The 19,427-nt window shown below is 37.4% G+C and overlaps 1 protein-coding gene across 1 annotated transcript in view; it reads left to right on the forward strand.

Moving 5' to 3' along the window:
- Nucleotides 1–19,427, forward strand: part of PRKN (parkin RBR E3 ubiquitin protein ligase) — a 1,915,523-nt gene that overhangs the window by 401,256 nt on the left and 1,494,840 nt on the right. Inside the window, exon 2 of the mRNA XM_036765946.1 lies at nt 16,609–16,772. Coding sequence (XP_036621841.1) covers nt 16,609–16,772 — 164 coding nt within the window. The remainder of the gene's footprint in view (nt 1–16,608; nt 16,773–19,427) is intronic.

Below are 19,427 nucleotides of genomic sequence, written 5' to 3' on the forward strand. Positions count from 1 at the left end.
ATATGTTTTTTTTTGCCACTTCCTTTGGTGTAATTTACCCTTTTCTACTACCTCCTAACCACTTCCCTCATAGCACTCCCTTTATATCTCTTATTTATATTTTATGTCTTTACATCAGTTAATTTATACAGGCATTCACAACCTATGTATATCCCTTTCATTTGTCATAATAGTTGTACCATTCACAAGAATGACTTATATATGTGTGTATATATATATATATATATATATATATATATATATACACACACACATAAAAAAAACATACATAAGATGATATAATCCCACTTAAAGATGTAAACAACCTAAGCTTATTGGTTAATGAGGTTTGTGGGGTTTTTCCCCCTGGTTACCTTTTTATGTCTCTCTTGAGTTTTGTATTTGGAGATCAAATTTTCCATTGAGTTCTGGCCTTTTCATCAGGAAGGTCTGGAATTCCCTTATTTCATTGAATGTCCATCGCCTTGCCTGGAAAATTATGCTTAGTTTTGCTGGGTAGTTGATCCTTGGTTGTAGTCCCAGCTCCTTTGCCCTTCGGAATATCATATTCCAATTTCTCCTGTCTTTTAATGTGGAAGCTGAGAGATCCTGCGTGATCCTGACTGTAGTTCCACGATATTTGAATTGCTTCTTTTTGGCTGCTTGCAGTATTTTCTCCTTGAGTTTATAGCTCTGAAATTTGGCTATAATATTTCTTGGTGTTTTCAGTTTGGGATCTCTTTCAGGGGGTGATCGGTGAATTCTTTCAATGACTATTTTGCCCTCTGGTTCTAGGACCTCTGGGCAGTTGTCTTTGATAATTTCTTCGAAGATACTGTCAAGGCTCCTTTTTTCATCGTGGATTTCCGGTAGACCAATAACTCTCAAATTGTCTCTCCTGGATCTATTTTCCAGGTCAGTTGTTTTGCCAATCAGATATTTCACATTTTTTTCTATTTTTTCATTCTTTACGTTTTGTTTTATTACTTCTTGATGCCTCATAGATTCATTAGCTTCCACTTGCTCAAGTCTAATTTTAAATGAGTTAGTGTTTACATTTTGCTTTTGAGCCTCCATTTTCAATTGGTTGATTTCACCTCTCATGGTGTCCTTTTCTGTCTCTAGATTCTGAATCTCCGTAGCCATTTCGCCAATCTTATTCTTTAGGGACTTGATTTCATCAGTGGATTTTTTCTCCCTTTTTTCCATTTTTTCCATATTTTCTTTTAGCTCCCTAATTTGGTTTTTAAAATCCTCCTTTAGCTCTTTCAGCAGTGCTTTTTGGGCTGGAGACCAGTTCTTATTAGCTTTTGAGGTATCTGATGTATCTACCGTGTCATTGCCATCCTCCCCCATATCGACATTTTGATCCTGCCTGTCTCCATAAAAAGAATCTATTGTCCTCGGTTTTTTTGTATTCTTCTTCATGTTTGTTGTTTTCCCTTTTCCTGGCGTTACAACGAATTTCTATCTTTGGGCTCTCTGTCCCAGCTTTCTTATTCTGGGGGTTGTGAGTCTAGAATTATAACCTTCAGTTTCCTGAGGTGTGGGGGAGGGGTCTGGCTCCCTGGCGTCTCACTCCCTGTGGGTGCTCTCCAGCACTTGCTTTTCAGCAATGGTCTCAGCTGTTTGTTGTTTGAGCTGATGTCTGGCACTTCCCCTGGGGGAGCAAGGTTACGTCTGGGCTTCCGGTGTTGACCCCTGCCGCCTCTGCCCCTCTGGGACTAATGAGCTTCTACTATTTGTCCTGTGAGGCCCCACTACTCTCTCCTCTGTTTCAGTTCTCTTTTTTTTTTTCCCGAGGAATTCTCTGGGTGAGGGGGGCAGGGATTAGAGCCTTTTACCTGGCCATTGAGTCTTCCGGAAGTTCAAGAAGCCAAGTTCCTGGGTTTTGCAAGCATCAGGACTGGGTGTTTTCACGGCTGGTGGCATTGCGCTGCCTCTCGTCGCTTCCACAGACTGCCGTCCTGTGTTGGGAGTCCTGGGGATCTCTGCCGGTTTCGGGCGCCCAGCTTTCTCCCAGCCCATCTCCCACGTGGATTTCTCGGCAGCTGCTTCCGCCTTGGTCTGGAGCAGCTCCGCACGGAGCACTCTCCGAGCCTGCAGGTTCGTTCCTCCGGCCTTTCAGACTCTCCCGGCTCGGAAATTTGCCCCACGCAGACTGCTCGCTGTTTCTGACTCTCTCAAATCTGCTCAAATTCACTTTTTTATAGGAATCTGACAGACCTTGTGAGAGAGCTCCGGTAAGATGCTGCCTTCATGCGGCCATCTTGGCTCCGCCTAGTGAAAATATTTTTAAGAATTACAAGTGTGGTCTTCCCATGTAGAGATATACACAATGTAACTCTATTGAATGCTTTATGTTTTCTTTCCCCCTTTTTACCTATTTATGTTTCTCTCAGGTCTTGATATTGGAGATCAAATTTTTGGTTTAATTCTGGTCTTCTCCTTATGAAAGTTTGAAATCCTTCTATTTCATTGAATGACCATTTTTTCTCTTGATGTATTATGCTTAATTTTGCCAGGTAAGTGATTCTTGGATGTAGCCCTAGCTCCTTTGCCCTCTAGAATATCATGTTCCAAGACTTCTGATCTTTTAATATTGTAATCCTGATTGTGGTTCCCCATCATTTGAATTGTTTCTTTCTGGCCACTTGCAGTGTTTTTTCCTTGACCTGATAGTTCTGAAATTTGGCTATGATGTTCCTTGGACTTTTTATTTTGGGATCTCTTTCTTGAAGTGATTAGTAGATTCTTTCAGTACCTATTTTGCCTTCAGGATCAAGGACATCAGGGCAGTTTTCCTTCATAATTTCTTGAAAGATGGTGTCCAGGACTTCCTTTTGATTGTGGCTTTCGGGTAGTCCAGTGATTCTGATATTGTCTTTCCAAAATCTATTATTTTAGGTCAGTTGTTTTTCCCATAAGGTATTTTATATTTTCTTTCATTTTTCATTCTTTAGAATTGGTTTGATTGATTCTTGTTGTCTCGTAGAGTCATTAGCTTCCACTTGCCCAATTCTAACTTTTAAGGCATTGTTTTTCTCAGTGGGCTTTTGTACTTTATTTTCCATTTGGTCAGTTTTACTCTTTAAGGAGTTGTTTTCTTCAGTAGATTTTTGTATCTCTTTTTCCATTTGGTCAATTCTACTTTTCAGGGAGTTGTTTTCTTTGTAAATAGCTTTTTGTGTATAATTCCACATTGTTTTCTATAGTGGTTTACCCATTCACACATCTACCAACAGTGCATCAGCATGCCTATTTTCTCACAGCTTCTCCAAGAGCCATTTTGTTTTTTTGTTAATTTGCCAGTCTAGTGGGTGAAATGTGCAACTTCACAGTTGCTTTAATTTTCACTTCTATAAGTGCTTTGGAGCATTTTTTCTTATGATTATATGTAACTGAAAGTTTTATTATTTTTGTTTTCCCCATGTAAACTGCTTGTTCATGTCCTTAAAACATTTCTCATTTGGGAAAAGTCTCATAAATTTGAATTAATTGCTTATATAGCTTAGAAATTACATCTTTATCAAAGAAATTTGCTTTGAAGATTTTTCCAAGTACTTTCCTTTAAATCTTAGTTTTATTGTATTTGTGCAAAAACATTTTCATAATATAACCAGAATTACTAATTTTATCTTTTGTGATCTTATCTCTCTTGTTTGGTTGTGCACTTTATCCTAACCATAGATACGTTCAGTAATTTTCCCTTTGTCCCTAATGTATTTGTGGCATGACATTTTATATGCAGCTTTTATTGGTATAAGATACAAAGTAAACAAAATCTAACTTTTTCCATATTGCCATCCAAATTTCCCAGCAGTTTTTATCAAACAGCAAGTCCTTATGCCAGTAGCTAAGGTCTTTGTATTTATTGAACACTAATCTATTAGATTTCTTTGCTTTTTTATGCTGTGTAGCCAATCTATTACCCTGATTTAATTCTTTGGTTTTTAACTTCTTTAATATAGTTTGAGATTGGGTACTGCTAGGACCTTTTATTCCCACTTGTTTTTCATCATTTCTCTTGAGATTCTTGAATTCTTTTGCTTCCATGTTAATCATTATTTTTTCTAGTTCTTGGCAGTTTGATTGGTATTCCATTGAATAAGTAAATTAATTTAGTTAATATTGTCATTTTATTATAATGACTTTTCCAACTTATGAACAATGAACGTTTATCCAGTTATTTAGATCTCTGTTTTGTAAATAGGGATTTGCAGTTTTAGTTTTTTTATTCTTTTGTGCATATCAGTAGGTAGACTCCCAAATATTTTATATATTCTGTACTTATTTTAAATGAAATTTCTATCTCTTCCTTCAGGAAGAAATATTTAATCTTACTCCTCCCTAGGCTATTGCATGTCAGTTAAAGATGAATTTGATTAACTTATTTGAAAGCATCACTAATTTGTTGTTAAACCCTCATTGAAAATATTTCCTACACTTCTAGATTGTGAGCCATTGGTTTTCTTTGAATTTAGTCTGTGGATTTTTTTTCTTTATAGCCAGATGAATAAGTCAGTTTTTAGTGACTGTAGATTTCAGATATATTGTTCATCCAGCATTAACCAACTGATAAATAGTCAAAGAATATGAACAGGCAGTTTTCAGATGAAGAAATCAAAGCCATCTATATTCATATGAAAAAATGCTCTAAATCATTATTGATTAGAGAAATGCAAATTAAAACAACTCTGAGATACCACCTCACACCTATCAGATTGATTAATATGACAGAAAAGGAAAATAAAAATTTGGAGTAGAAATGGAAAAAAATAGGTATACTAATTGCACTCTTTGTGCAGTTGGGAACTGATCCAATTAGTCTGGAGAGCAATTTGAAATTATGACCAAAGGCTTATAAAACTGTGTATACCCTTTGATCCAGCAATACCATTACTGGGTCTGAACCCTGAAGAGATCAGAAAAAAAGCAAAAGGACCTATATGTTACTAAAATATTTATAGTAGCTCTTTTTGTGGTGGCTAAGAATTGGAAATTCCCCATCAATTGGGGAATGACTGAACAAGTTGTGGTATATGTTTGGGATGGAATACTATTGTGTTATAAGAAATGATGAGCAGGATACTTTCAGAAAAACCTGGGAACACTTACATGAACTGATGCAAAATGAAATGAGCAGAACCAGGAGAATATTGTACATAGTAGAAGAATATTGTATGATGATCAACTATGAATGACTCAGCTATTTTCAGCAATACAATGATCCAGGACAATTCTGAAGCACTTATAATAAAAAATTCTATCCAACTCCAGGGAAAAGAAATGATGGAGTCAAAATGCAGATTGAAGTGTACTTTTTTATTTTCTTTATTATTCTTATCTCTTTTGTCTGCATTTTTTAATATGGAAATGTTCTGTATGACTACACATGTGTAATCTCTATCAAATTGCTTGCCTTCTCAAAATGGGAGGGTAAGGAGAGAGAAAGGGAGAGAATTTCAAACTCGAAATTTTTTTAAATGAATGTTAAAAGTTTTTTGAAAAAATATTGCTCATCTAGAATATTTCTGAAGGTGCTGTCTTCCTTTACAACTTTCAGTCACTTTAGAATTCTTGTCCTTTTAATGATTTCCTGTAACATGAATCCCTGGAGAAAATCAGCTGATATAAGACCTAAGTGATTTTTTTCTCATATCTTTATTAAAATTATGCAGAGTATCTGATTTGTTTTGTGTTGCTCTTTTCTATTTCAAAAAAATTATTTGAATTTTAGTAACAGTAAATATAACCCAGATTTAGAACTGATCCTTTTTTTAAGTTTTGTCTCACAGTTTCTCATCTGACAAAGCCACCTTATGGTCTTTGGTTAAGATCACACTCTGGGGTTCTTTGACACATTTTTCACTTTCCTCTTTTGAATGTATCATAACATCAATGTATACATCTATATCAATTACACCATTTTTACAAGTAATTGGTATTTTGTAATGGTTTTCATTACTGAGATACATTTGTCCCTGATGTTAGTTCTTCCCTGTATCCAAATTGTTTCCATGTTGGTAAAATATGTCAAGTTTCTGGGTCTTGCTGTTGTTACACCATCTGTGCCATCTGTTCCGAGTATGCATGGTTCTCATTTTGGTAGCATTTTCTTCCTTTCCTACTCTCTGTCTTATTGCCATTTCTCATTGTTCTCTTCTTTCAACATCCAATTGATGGTTTATTAGTTGTTGGTTTTGTCATTTTATTTCCTGCTGTTTCCTAGCAGGGTGTATTCTAATTATGGTAGAAAGTATGCATTCATTTGATGAACATTTTGTTTATCAAAATGTAAAGGACAGTGAAACTTTCTACCAAGAATATATACCAGTCACTTCCAGATTGAATGCTAGATCAGAATGATCAGACTATCCAGATGTAGCTTCATGAGCTTAAGTGGTTTTTTTTTTGTTTTTGTTTTATGTACTAGAACAAATTCACCAGTTGAAAAGGCTATAGAATGTTTTGATGGGGTAAATATAGTGACACAGCAAGATGCTCTGCATGTGTTTTTCAGAAATTTATTTGTATCATTAGCGTGAACAGTGCTTATTAACTAATTATTTTTAGCCATTAAAGTAGGAATTCTTTTTCAGTAGCATTTCCAACCTGATATTAGACTTGAGTATCTAAAGTTAGAGCTTAAAGTCTTACCTGGTACATGTATAAGTCATTTACTGCCATCCCTGTCCTTGCCAACATACCCGTTCTTTTTCAAGAAAGGACATTTAGTTAGAAATAGTTTTATAATCAGAAACATCCTTTTCTCATCCAGTTCCATTTTCACAGTCTTCAAGAAAATGGAAAGTAGCTTCCCTTAACAGATTGAGCATCCCGTTGAAAAAACTATTCAAAATAGAAAAGTTAACATCAGAAGTCTGGCATAGTATTAGAATGAGAAGGGCAACTTAGATATCATTTTGTCCATCCTATCCTCTCTCCTCTTTTTGTAAATTAGAAATTAAGTATGAGAGTTTGGGTGACTTGTCCTTGGTTACGTTACCAGTGAATCACACAGTCAAGAGTTTAACTCAGTCCTTTTGATTCTGAAGGCAATTTCTCTATTATAACACTTGCCTCCAGTTTATACAGAAAGAAAAAAGAAAAAGAGAGACTACTCAACATTATAAAAAATTAGTGACAGAAACAAGATGAGGAACTCTTGGAGCTTTGATTTGATCTTCAACATACTGGGGTATCATTGTTTCTAATAACTATTCCCAGAAATATAACATGTCAGGAGGACGCATCTGGGAAAGGAACTCCTTTGGCATCAAAGTGGTCAAAGAAACATGACATTTATGCAGTACTGTCAGCTCCTTTTTACTAGGTTGATCTCAAGATCAAGAAAGCTGATTTCTACTGTGTTCTATTTTATTCTATTTCAGAATCCACTACTTAAAAAAATGAACAGTCCTCCTGTGTGAAGCTCAATTTGGAGGGACTAGTCAGTTGGTGCCCATTTTGTGCCAGGCACTATGCTAAACACTTCTGCTAGAGTGTTTTTCCCTTTACCTAAAGATTGATGGCCATAAATTTGCAAAGGTAAGAATAAGGAGTTTCAGAAGGGAGTACTTCTTAAAGATCTGAGGGACTTTAATTTCATTGTAGGTCTACAATGGAGATGGTGGCCAAAATAGTTTATAGGATCTCAGGCTACATTTATAGCTGTCTAGCAATATCTAGCACTTACATAGCAATTTAAGGTTTGCAAAGTGTTTTACATATGTTATCTCATTTAATCCTCAAGGCAACCATATAACTTGAATGCTGTTATTATATACATTTTATAGATGAGGAAATCAAGGCTGATAGAGGGTTGAATAACTTGCCCAGGATAACATAGTAAGTATCTAGGGCAGCATTTACACTTAAGTCTTCTTCATTTCAAGTTCAGCTCTCTATCCACATTTAGAAAAGCACAGTATCCAGAACAAGGGAGGTTGTTCCCACTGTACCCACAGTAGCTAGACTATATCAGGAACACCCTAATTCTTTTTAGGCATTACATTTTGGGAAGAGTATGAGCAAAATGAAGATCATCTTGGATAGTGAGGGGGAACTAGAAACCAAGAAATATTATGATTGGTTATAAGAATTAAGGAAGCAACTTAAAGAACCCATGAATGCTGTCTTCAAGTGGTTCAGTGGCTATTATGGGGAAGAAGAATATTACGTGTTTGCCTTGGTCACAGAGGCCATAACTAGGGAACAGGGGATAGAAGATAAAGGAAGTCATATTTAAACTTAGTAGAAGAAAAAGCTTTTTAACGATTAGAGCTGTTCACAAGTAGAATGGGCTACCTCAGGATGTAATGCAGTAATGATAGAGATGATGATGATGATGATGATGATGATGGTGATGGTGATCGAGATGATGGTGATGATGGTGATAGTGATGGTAATGGTGATGATGATGACAGATAGTTCATAGTGCTTTAAGATTGCAAATCATTTCATGAATATTATCTCATATTATCCTTAGGGCAGCCCAGGGAGATAGATATTATTTTTATCCCCTTCTTATAAATAAGGAAACTGAGGCAGGCAGTGTTTAAGTGACTTGCTCAGAGATAAATAGTCCCTACTAGGCTGAGGCTGGCTTAGAACTCAGATGTTTCTGACTTGAGGTGCAGCTCTCTCTGCCACTCGGCTACATTTCCCTTTATTACCACTTGTATTGTCACTTGTTAGGGATGTTGGAGAAGTGATCTTTGCTTAGATATGTGTTGGACTAGATAAATTCTAAGACTTTCCCAAATCTGAGAACCTGTGATTCTCTGTGAAAATAATTTAAAACAATGGGAATATGTGCAGTTGCATAAAGAGGCTGTATACATGCAGGGAGAGAAGGTTTTGTCATGGTGGGAGTATGAAGAGGAATTTTCTTAGCTGGCATATGAGCATCAAAACTTTTTTCTTCGAAGATGGTGCCTGGAAAGCAGGGACTTGCATGAGCTCCCTGCCAGGTCCCTCCAAAAAACCTATAAAAAAATGGCTCTGAACAAATTCTAGAACTGCAGAACCCACAAAATAGCAGAGGGAAGTAGGGCTCCAGCCTGGATGGTCACTGGATGAGGTCTATTGCGCATGGAGCGGAGGGGAGCAGAGCCAAGGGTGGGTGGTGGCAGAACCAACCAGACCAGGAGCCAAGCAGAACAGGTCCTAGTGCCCTGAATCAGTGAGCTTTGGCAGTTATCAGACTTCTCAACCCACAAACACCAAAGACAACAGAGAAGGTTGGTGGGAAAAGCTGCAGGGGACAGAGTGAAAAGAGTTCCCAGTTCAGCCACTGCCCCAAGGCAGCGGGGGTGGTGCAGCTACAGAACTACAGCTGCAGTTGCTTCCAGCCCCAGGCCCACCTGGTGGGAGGAATTAAGTGGTGGATCAGAGCAGGAGTGCTGAGCCTGCTTAAGATTTGCAAGGTCCGGGTTGGCGGTTCTTGGGGAAGGAGGAATATTGGTGTGGCAGAGCTGCCTGTATAGAAATAGCTCTGAAATAAACAGCGCATCCCCTCAAATTTGGAACAAAGTACTCTCTACTCTACAAGCAGTCATACCCCACTGAAAAACTCAAGGGTCAAGTAAGTTGGCTGGGAACATGGCCAGGCAGCAAAAACACACTCAGATTCAGTCTCAGACTTTGGAATCTTTCTTTGGTGACAAAGAAGACCAAAACATACAGCCAGAAGAAGTCAACAAAGCCAAAGAGCCTACATCAAAAGCCTCTAAGAAAAACATAAACTGGTCTCAGGCCATGGAAGAGCTTGAAAAGGATTTGGAAAAAGCAAGTTAGAGAAGTAAAGGAAAAATTGGGAAGAGAAATGAGAAAGATGCGAGAAAACCATGAAAAACAAGTCAATGACTTGCTAAAGGAGACCCAAAAAAATACTGAAAAATATACTGAAGAAAACAACACCTTAAAAAATAGACTAACTCAAATGGCAAAAGAGCTCCAAAAATCCAATGAGAAGAATGCCTCGAAAGGCAGAATTAGCCAAATGGAAAAGGAGGTCCAAAAGAGCACTGAAGAAAATACTACCTTAAAAATTAGATTGGAGCAAGTGGAAGCTATTGACTTTATGAGAAATCAAGATATTATAAAACAGAAGCAAAGGAATGAAAAAGTGGAAGACAATGTGAAATATCTCATTGGAAAAACCACTGACCTGGAAAATAGATCCAGGAGAGATAATTTAAAAATTATTGGACTCCCTGAAAGCCATGATCAAAAAAAGAGCCTAGATATCATCTTTCATGAGATTATCAAGGAGAACTGCCCTGATATTCTAGAGCCAGAGGGTAAAATAGAAATTGAAAGAATCTATAGATCGCCTCCTGAAAAAGATCCCAAAAAGAAAACTCCTAGGAATATTGTCACCAAATTCCAGAGCTCCCAGGTCAAGGAGAAAATACTGCAAGCAGCCAGAAAGAATCAATTTGAGGACTGTGGAAAAACAATCAGGATAACACAGGATCTAGCAGCTTCTACATTAAGGGACTGAAGGGCTTGGAATATGATATTCCAGAGGTCAATGGAGCTAGGATTAAAACCAAGAATCACCTACCCAGCAAAACTGAGTATCATGTTCCAAGGCAAAATATGGATTTTCAATAAAGTAGAGGACTTTCAAGCTTTCACAGTGAAAAGACCAGAGCTGAATAGAAAACTTGACTTTCAAACACAAAAATCAAGAGAAGCATGAAAAGGTAAACAAGAAAGAGAAATCATGAGGGACTTACTAAAGTTGAACTGTTTTGTTTACATTCCTACATGGAAAGATGATGTGTATGATTCATGAGACCTCAGTATCATAGTAGCTGAAAGGAATATGCATATATGTATGTGTATATATATATATATATATACATATATATATACACATATATATGTATGGAAATACATATGTCTGTGTCTATGTATGTATATATGTAGGTGTATGTGTGTATGTATATATATACATATATATGTATATATATACACATATATATGTACACATAGACAGAGGGCACAGGGTGAGTTGAATATGAAGGGATGATATCTAAAAAAATAAAATCAAATTAAGGGATAAGAGAGGAATATATTGAGAGAGGCAGAAAGGGAGAGATAGAATGGGGTAAATTATCTTGCATAAAAGTGGCAAGAAAAATCAGTTCTGTTGGGAGGGAAGAGGGGGCACGTGAGGGGGAATGAGCGAATCTTGCTCTCATTGAATTTGACCTGAGGAGGAAATACCATACACACTCAATTGGGTATCTTACCCCACAAGAGAGAAGGAGGAAGGAGATAAAAAGGTGGGACAGTAGAAGGGAGGGCAGATAGGGGGAGGAGGTAATCAAAAGCAAACACTTTTGAGAAGGGACAAGGTCAAGGGAGAAAATTGAATAAAGGGGGATAGGATAGGAAGGAGCAAAATATGGTTAGTCTTTTACAACATGAGTATTGTGGAAGGGTTTTACATAATGATACGCATGTGGCCTATGTTGAATTGCTTGCCTTCTTAGAGAGGGTGGGTAGGGAGGGAAAAGGGAAGAGAATTTGGAACTCAAAGTTTTGAAAACAGATGTTCAAAAACAAAAAAAAATTAGTTTCTGCATGCAACTAGGAAATAAGATACACAGGCAATGGGGCATAGAAATTTATCTTGCCCTACAAGAGAAGAAGGGAAAGGGGGATGGGAGGGGAGTGGGGTGACAGAAGGGAGGGCTGACTGGGGAACAGGGCAACAAGAATATACGCCATCTTGGAGTGAGTGGGAGGGTAGAAATGGGGATAAGATTCATAATTCAAACTCTTGTGAAAATCAATGCTGAAAACTAAATATGTTCAATAAATTCAATAAAAAAGTTCAGAAAAAAAGAAAGTAATAAATGTTTTCTAAATTAATTTAATTGAATAAAAAAAACTTTTTTCTTCATCATTTGTTCGTCCAATACATATTTCAAACCCCTCTTTCTAATACTTTTGGTATTTTCTTCTGGCTAGTCATGGTTGATGACCCAACTATAAAAGAAGAGGGAGATTATCAATCCAGTTTTCCTACCACCCTGACCACTGCCACTTCTCTAAATTTATTTCCCCTCTCATCTCCCCTAGAGTCAGTGTTTTACAATTTGTATTCTGTATTGCAATTGTATTCTGTCTTTTCAAGTCTATGTCTACCTTGCATTAAAGCAGGGTGAAATGATATCTTCCACAATTTATTTTTTTGATTCTTTTGTAGCTGATCCTGAGTGGCCAGGCCTCTCTCATTTTTTGTCAAAGCTGGAAAATATTATTCTTCTGAATAGTCTTTCTGTTATTTCTTCTTGTTTAAATTACTTCTCTTGTTTAAATCTTTCATGGGCTTCATCTTTTCCCAAAGGGATGGGGACTAGACCTATGATTTCAATTGTATATGGAACTCCAGTTGAAGAATATCATCTGCCTATTCAGAGTACCTTCTCTGCAGCTAAAAGTCTTACCAAGAAGCTTACAGTGTAGAAAAGTTAAGTATCTTGTCTGGGGTCACACAATCATTATATGTTAGAGGCAAGTTTTGAACACAGATCTTCCTGGCTTTGAGGCCCCTTTCTATCCACTATGCCACATTGTGTCTCACAAAAATTATAAAGAAATGAATCATCTTAACTCAACCTTTTCCTTGGAATTGTCAGTAGCCACCAATACAGAGTTGAGAGCACCATCTACAATTTGGTTCCTATATTTGGAGCTCTGATATCTGCTTGACATAGAGGATAGGAATTTAGGGAAACCGATTTACTCTTAAGAATGGGGTTCCTTGACTTGTAAAGCTATTGTCTTATAAAAGATTCTTGATTTTTGTGGGGATTTTTGGGAGACAGGCAGCTTAGTATCCCAAGTCTTGTAATGAGAAGCGTGGTTCCCAGTAACTTAGGAGGTTTTTTAATGCATTGAGAATGTATTAGAAAAATTAAATAAAATGGCTAATTCTTTTAAAGTTACTTATGCAAGGCACTGATCTAGGCATTGTAAAGAACACAAATATAAATAATACTCATGTGCTTCCCTCATAGAGTTTCTAGTCTAGGAAAATAAGAAATATATTCAGATAGCTTTCATACCAGGTAGAAGAATGTGATTTTTTTCAACAGGAAAGATTAAAAACAGTAATATAGGAATTCAGAGGGAGGAAATATCACTTTTTTCTGAGGTAAGAAAGGAAGAAAAGACGTTTGAACTAGGTCTTGAAGGACAAATGACTTCAGCAGAATACCCAGTTGAAGGAGTAACATAAAGAAGCCCTGTATTTGCAAATCATCTCATACCTTCTAAAACACAAATGTAGGTAACAACTGTCTTTCTCAAACATACAGCTTGCAAAGGAAAGGCCAAGGGAAAAATATATGTACATACATAAATAATTTTAACGTTCATTTTTTTTTAATTTTGAGTTAAAAATTCTCTCCCTTCCTTCCCTCCCTGAGTCTTTAAGAAGAGAATCAATTTGATATGAATTCTATACATGAAGTCAAGCAAAACATACTCCAGTATTACCTATGTTTCAAAAAAAAAGCCATTAATAGATTCTGCTTCAACCCCTTGCTTTAACTCTCTGTCTTCTTCAAATGCAATTTTGGTAAACGTATTGTTGGAGTCTGGTTTATAATCCATTTTGCTGTCTGCTTCTGTTTTATGGGTAAATTCATCCCATTCACATTCGTAGTTATGATGACTAACTGTGGCATCTCCCTCCATCTTATTATCTTCTGTTTATCCTTTCCTCTTTCTTTTCATCCTGTCTTTCTTATAAAGTCTCTGTTGCCTCTCATCACTGCCTTCTTTCATCTGCCCTCCCTTTCCTTTGTCCATTTCCGCTCCTACTTCCCTGTAGGTTAAGATTGATTTCTATTCCCAGTTGAGGATGTATCTGTATTTTTTTCCCTTTTTGAACCATTGAGATGCGAGATTCAAGCATTACTGCTCCCACCATTTTCTCCTGCATTGTAAAAGCTTTTGCTTCCTTTAAATGAGATAATTTTTCCCATTCTTTCTCTCCCTTCTCATCTATATATTTTTACATTACCCAAACATAATCAACTCATTCCTATACCTTCTTTCTGTGTAGAAACCTTCAAACTGCCTCAATAATGATAAAGTTCTTATAAGTTACATATAGTCTTGTAAGTCCCATATAGAAAAGTAAATAGTTTAATCTTATTGATAAAATTTCTAGGAGTTATGATTTTGGGATGTCTTTCAGATGGTGATTGATGGATTCTTTCCATTTCTTTTTTACCCTCTGGTTACATGGGTGGGGTACTTAAGGCCTCAAGGTCACATGTGGCCTTCTTGGCCCTCAAGTGCAGCTCTCTGCATCCAAACTTCACAGAACAAATCCCCTTAATAAAAAGGATTTGTTCTGTAAAACTTGGACTCAGGCAAAAGGCTGGACTCAAGGACTGAGAAGGCTACAGTTCTCCACCCCATAAGGATTTGGGGGCAGTTTTCTATGATAATTTCTTGAACTATGATGCCTATGCTTGCTCTTTGATCATGGCTTTCAGGTAGTCCAATCTTTCTTAAATTATCTCTGCTTCATCTATTTTCCAGGTCATTTGTTTTGACTTTGTGCTTCCAAAATGGTGTGATTTGTGGTGAGGTGTGGTCACTGATCACCTGGTCTGCACTATGGTCCTTACCCAGGAAGAGTCTCTGATCCCTTGAGATTGCCATTCAAACTGACCCTCAGGGTTTCTTTTCCCTCTTGACTGGAAGTGTTCCTCTCTTCCCTAGAACTATGACCCAGAAGAGGATATAGGCAATAGATTTGCCAAACAGTGTCTGGTCCTGCACCTAGTGCTAGTACAGGGATCCCCTATGTTCTCTTTCTGACAAGTTCCCAGGTCCCTTTACCCTCTCTGGCTTGAGAGTTCTTGAAGTTGCTGCTGCTGCTTCTGTCACAACCACCTAGTCCTACCACTGGTGTTTTATCCAGGTGGGCTCTGGTCAGCCTACACCCCTGTGTCACAAATCTCTCGTTTCAACCTCCTAAATTATCTTGGGCTAGAAAAATGTCCACCCTGACCTTGTTGGCTTTACCACTCCAGAATTCGATTTGAGGCATCATTTTAAAGTTACTTGGAGGGGAATGTTGGGAGACCTCAGCCACTTCCTTACTCTGCCATACTGGCTATGCCTCCCCCACCCCAGAATATTCTTTAAAAGAATGTTGCCCCAATTTCATACTAATCTGGCATGAGTGTGACTGTAGTCAAGATAGATTATAAAGGATAAGCCAATAATTTGTTAAAACTAATGGAGAGGGGATCTGTGGCAGCAGGTAAGTATGATTTTTGCTTGAAAAAGAGTGATCAGCCAAGTTTGATTGGCCAGTAAAGAAAGCGAAGGAGCATTTATGGGAGATAAGCCTAGAAAGGTAAATTTGGATGGGATCAAAAAAAGAAGGAATCTTTTTTGTCATTGTTTTGTAAGGTTTTGATTTGATTTTGAGTAAAGAAAAGAATTTGTGGAGCTCCGGCCACCTTCCTGACATCCTGTCTACCATCAACAACAACTTTCAGTTTTTTCTCTAGTAATACTCATGCAGTTGCTCCATTTGATATCACTCTAAGAAAGGCTCCATGAGGGACTGAATTTTTGTTGATTACAGTTTGGTGAATAAAAAACATTGATTTTATTACAAGTCATACATGAATTATAGGAATTCAAATGAATTATGAGAATCATGATGTTTTAAATATACAATTGCCTTTAGTTCTGTTCTTTGCCATATTGAACAGGTGTTATATGTGAGTGTGTACATCCATGTTGAGTTCAAGATCTATTTAATAACCTAGTGATGGTCTTAAAATTCATCCCAAGGGTTATGCTTGGCCCCATCATTTTCTATATTGAATGTAAAAAGGAACACACAATTTTGACTCTAAGGTCACTGATTAATAATAGGAAGGAGAAAGCCCATGTTGAGATTCCCTTTTATAATCCAATATATCATTAAAGTTCAGTTTGAAAACAGGGTCAAGGGAGAAAATTCAATAAAGCGGGATGGGTTGAAAAGGAGCAAAATGTAGTTAGCCTTTCACAACATGAGTATTGTGGAAGGGTTATACATAATGATACATGTGTGGCCTAGGTTGAATTGCTCGACTCCTTAGGGAGGGTGGGTAGGAAGGGAAGAGGGGAGAGAATTTGGAACTCAAAGTTTTAAAATCAGATGTTCCAAAAAAAAAAAGTTTTTGCATGCAACTAAAAAATAAGATACACAGGCAATGGGGCATAGAAATTTATCTTGCCCTACAAGAAAGGAAGGGAAAAGGGGATGAGAGGGGAGGGGGGTGATAGAGGGGAGGGCTGACTGGGGAACAGGGCAACCAGAATATAAGCCATCTTGGAGTGGGGGGGAGGGTAGAAATGGGGAGAAAATTTGTAATTCAAACTGTTGTGAAAATCAATGCTGAAAACCAAATATGTTAAATAAATAAATTTAATAAAAAAAATTTAAAAAAAAGTTCAGTTTGAAAGTGAAAGACACAAAATACTTGGGTTGGTAATCCAGGTTTTAGAAATGATTCCTGCTAAAAACTATTTTGGGGAAAACGCTCACTTTTTTTTTTTCCTCCCTTCCGATTTCTTGGCCAGTGTTTGTTAGGTTCAACTCCAGCCATGGTTTCCCAGTGGAAGTCGATGCAGACACCAGCATCTTTCAACTCAAGGAGGTGGTTGCTAAGCGACAGGGGGTTCCAGCTGACCAGTTGCATGTGATTTTTGCAGGGAAGGAGCTTAGGAATGACTTGACACTGCAGGTAAGTCTCCCCTTGTGGATTCGTTGCTGGGATGCTGCCAGCCCCACTGCTCCTGCCTCTCATGCTGCCAATCTGACATTCATGCCTGAGATCTAATAGAATAAATAGTGCCTGGGGATTCCTTGAACTTTACTCCACACTGCTTCATTAATTCTGACCTTCTTAATTATGCATTAAAACAGCAAGCAGGAAGGATAGGAAGAACGAATATGAGTGAGAGAGAGAATACATGAGCTGTGCTTAGTGAATAAATGTTTACTGACTACAGGAGCAAGCTATGCACAATTTCTGTGTCTGTTCAATTTCTACCTTACTTATTCCATTTGAATCTTAATGAAGAAGGATGTGAATAAATTGTTCCAAATCAGGCTGCTCAGGCACCATCACATGGAATTTGTAACCCAATTGTGACCCCTGGAGGATAGTGACAGGCCCATTTTATGAGTGGAGGACTTGGGGAAATTATTCACCACAGCCAATAAGACTTGGGATCCTCACACTTGTAGTCTGAATTCGGGTGGGACAAGGGAGATTTGGGCACAGGCAGATTTGTTTGTGAATTTTACTTCTATGAGTTCCATTATTTCTTGGGCTTGGTCACAGAAATCATGAAAAGAAAGGCACTGAGGCCTTCATCAGTGTGATACCCAACTTCTACCCATGATGAAAAACTCTTTTCTTTCTCACCTGTGTAGTCCATTCCAAAGAAAGTCTCGTTAGCTCTGTGGCTTGGGTCATAGTAACAGTTGGTTACCAGAACCACAAAGATCACTTTGAGGGAGATTTAGAGATTGGTAAATAGTCGATGGTGTTGAAAAGCTTTAGAGCCTAAACACATTCTGCAGGTGGTTGAGTCCCTCCTTCCTCCTTTTTTTTTCCTTTTTCTTTCTTAACAAGCACAGATTAATTGACACTCATGTTTACAGCTGTTGGGGGGTGATGGGGAGGAGGATGCTGCTGAGCACAGAAGGGCTGCTGTGTCTGGCTGCACAATCATTCCTTGTATTGATATCCTATCACTGCCTCTTCTCACTTATGATATTTATTGCTTTGTAAGATGCTTTAGGGAGTTAGGGTACACAAAAGAAACTATAGAAATGCAAATCATTCTTGTCATTCTTTGGTGCCTCTCCTGCTGCTACTGTTGATGTACATATTCATTGTGCACAAACTGCTGTGCTTAGCTTTTAGGCAATTTGTTTTTATCAGGGAAAGTGCATGTGCTTGAAAAAAAAAGTGTTGCGTGTCTTTTCACCCAGTCAACTAAAAAAGCTTTTTGCCATACGTGCCAAGCCCTTAAATATAAGGACCTTTCCTTTCCAACTAGTGGATCATAAAACAACCACCTAAAGCCAGTCGTTTTCTGTAGCCAGATTTTTCAAGTGTTAGTAATTGTCAACTTGTTGCAGTGTGGATATAAAACCCTATTTAGGCTAATGATGTAAAATAGTCATTGGCTAGTTTTGTCTTAACTTACTTGAGTCTTCATAGATCCTGGTAATTTGATTTGGAATATGCAAACATATATTTAGGAATCTTTCTCCACTAAAACATGGAGCCAATTTACTCCCTTAAAAAAAAGTTTCTAGAAAGTTGGATCAGGATGCAAACATGTACTCTGAGGGAGACTTGTAAAGAAACTTCCTTGGGTGAGAAGAAGGTTGGGAGAGATCCAGGCTATTAATCTATGGTATTGTGAATGCCTTAGTAATCTTAAATGAAAAAGACTGAGACAGATTTGGGAATAAGGGTGTCTTAGAAACATAAAATTTAAACAGCATAATCAAAATAGTTCCAGAAGAGATTTAAGGGGATAACAGGACATTTGAACCAACATTTTAGCTTTCTAAAGTATTTTTTACATTCTTAGAACCATTATTTTAGACATTTTTATCACATCATCATCATCATAGCTAGCATTTTTACAGAGCACTTACTATGAGCCAGGCATTGTGTTAACGCACTTTACAATGTTATCTAATTTGATCCTCACAACAGGGCTGGGAAGTAGATGCTATTAAGCCCATTTTACAGATCTGTTTCAGTTTCCTCATCCCCACAGATTTAGCAGCCTAAAATATGTAACAGTATTCTGAAGTATTTTTAAACAATCATCCCATTCATTTCTCCCAGTGTATCTTTTAGTATTCAAAGCAAGTGTGTAATGTATATCTAAAAGGGTAAGATATGACCATATTAGGCACTGTAGAACCCTTAATTTTTTATGGTGTGATTCCAGTAGAAATCTCAACTCCAGTTTCACTTTCAATCTAACACATTTCAGATTCTTTCGGGGATGGGGGGTGGGGTTAAGTTACTTTCCGCTTACCTTTTATATACCATATCAAATGGGACAGATTTTCTATATGTTTGACCGTCCTTCTTGTAGGCCAATGAGTTTAGGGAAAGAAAGTCAAAGACTATAAATTGGGTTGTTTTAAGAGACGTGCCAGAATAATATTGGGTGATTGCAGGAAAGGAAACCTAAGAATGCTTTTATGGGCTCCAAATAGAAAAAGGCAGCAAACAAATTTTTGTGGGATTACTATGTTACTTTGAAGGGTTGGGAAACAAATAATCTAGGAACTTTAAACTCTCTCATCTATATATAGGCTATAGCTTAGTTTAAAACTGCAGTTAAGTATTTTGGGACAC

This window comes from Trichosurus vulpecula, chromosome 7 (genome assembly GCF_011100635.1).
Source record: "Trichosurus vulpecula isolate mTriVul1 chromosome 7, mTriVul1.pri, whole genome shotgun sequence".
In the NCBI taxonomy this organism is placed as follows: domain Eukaryota; kingdom Metazoa; phylum Chordata; class Mammalia; order Diprotodontia; family Phalangeridae; genus Trichosurus; species Trichosurus vulpecula.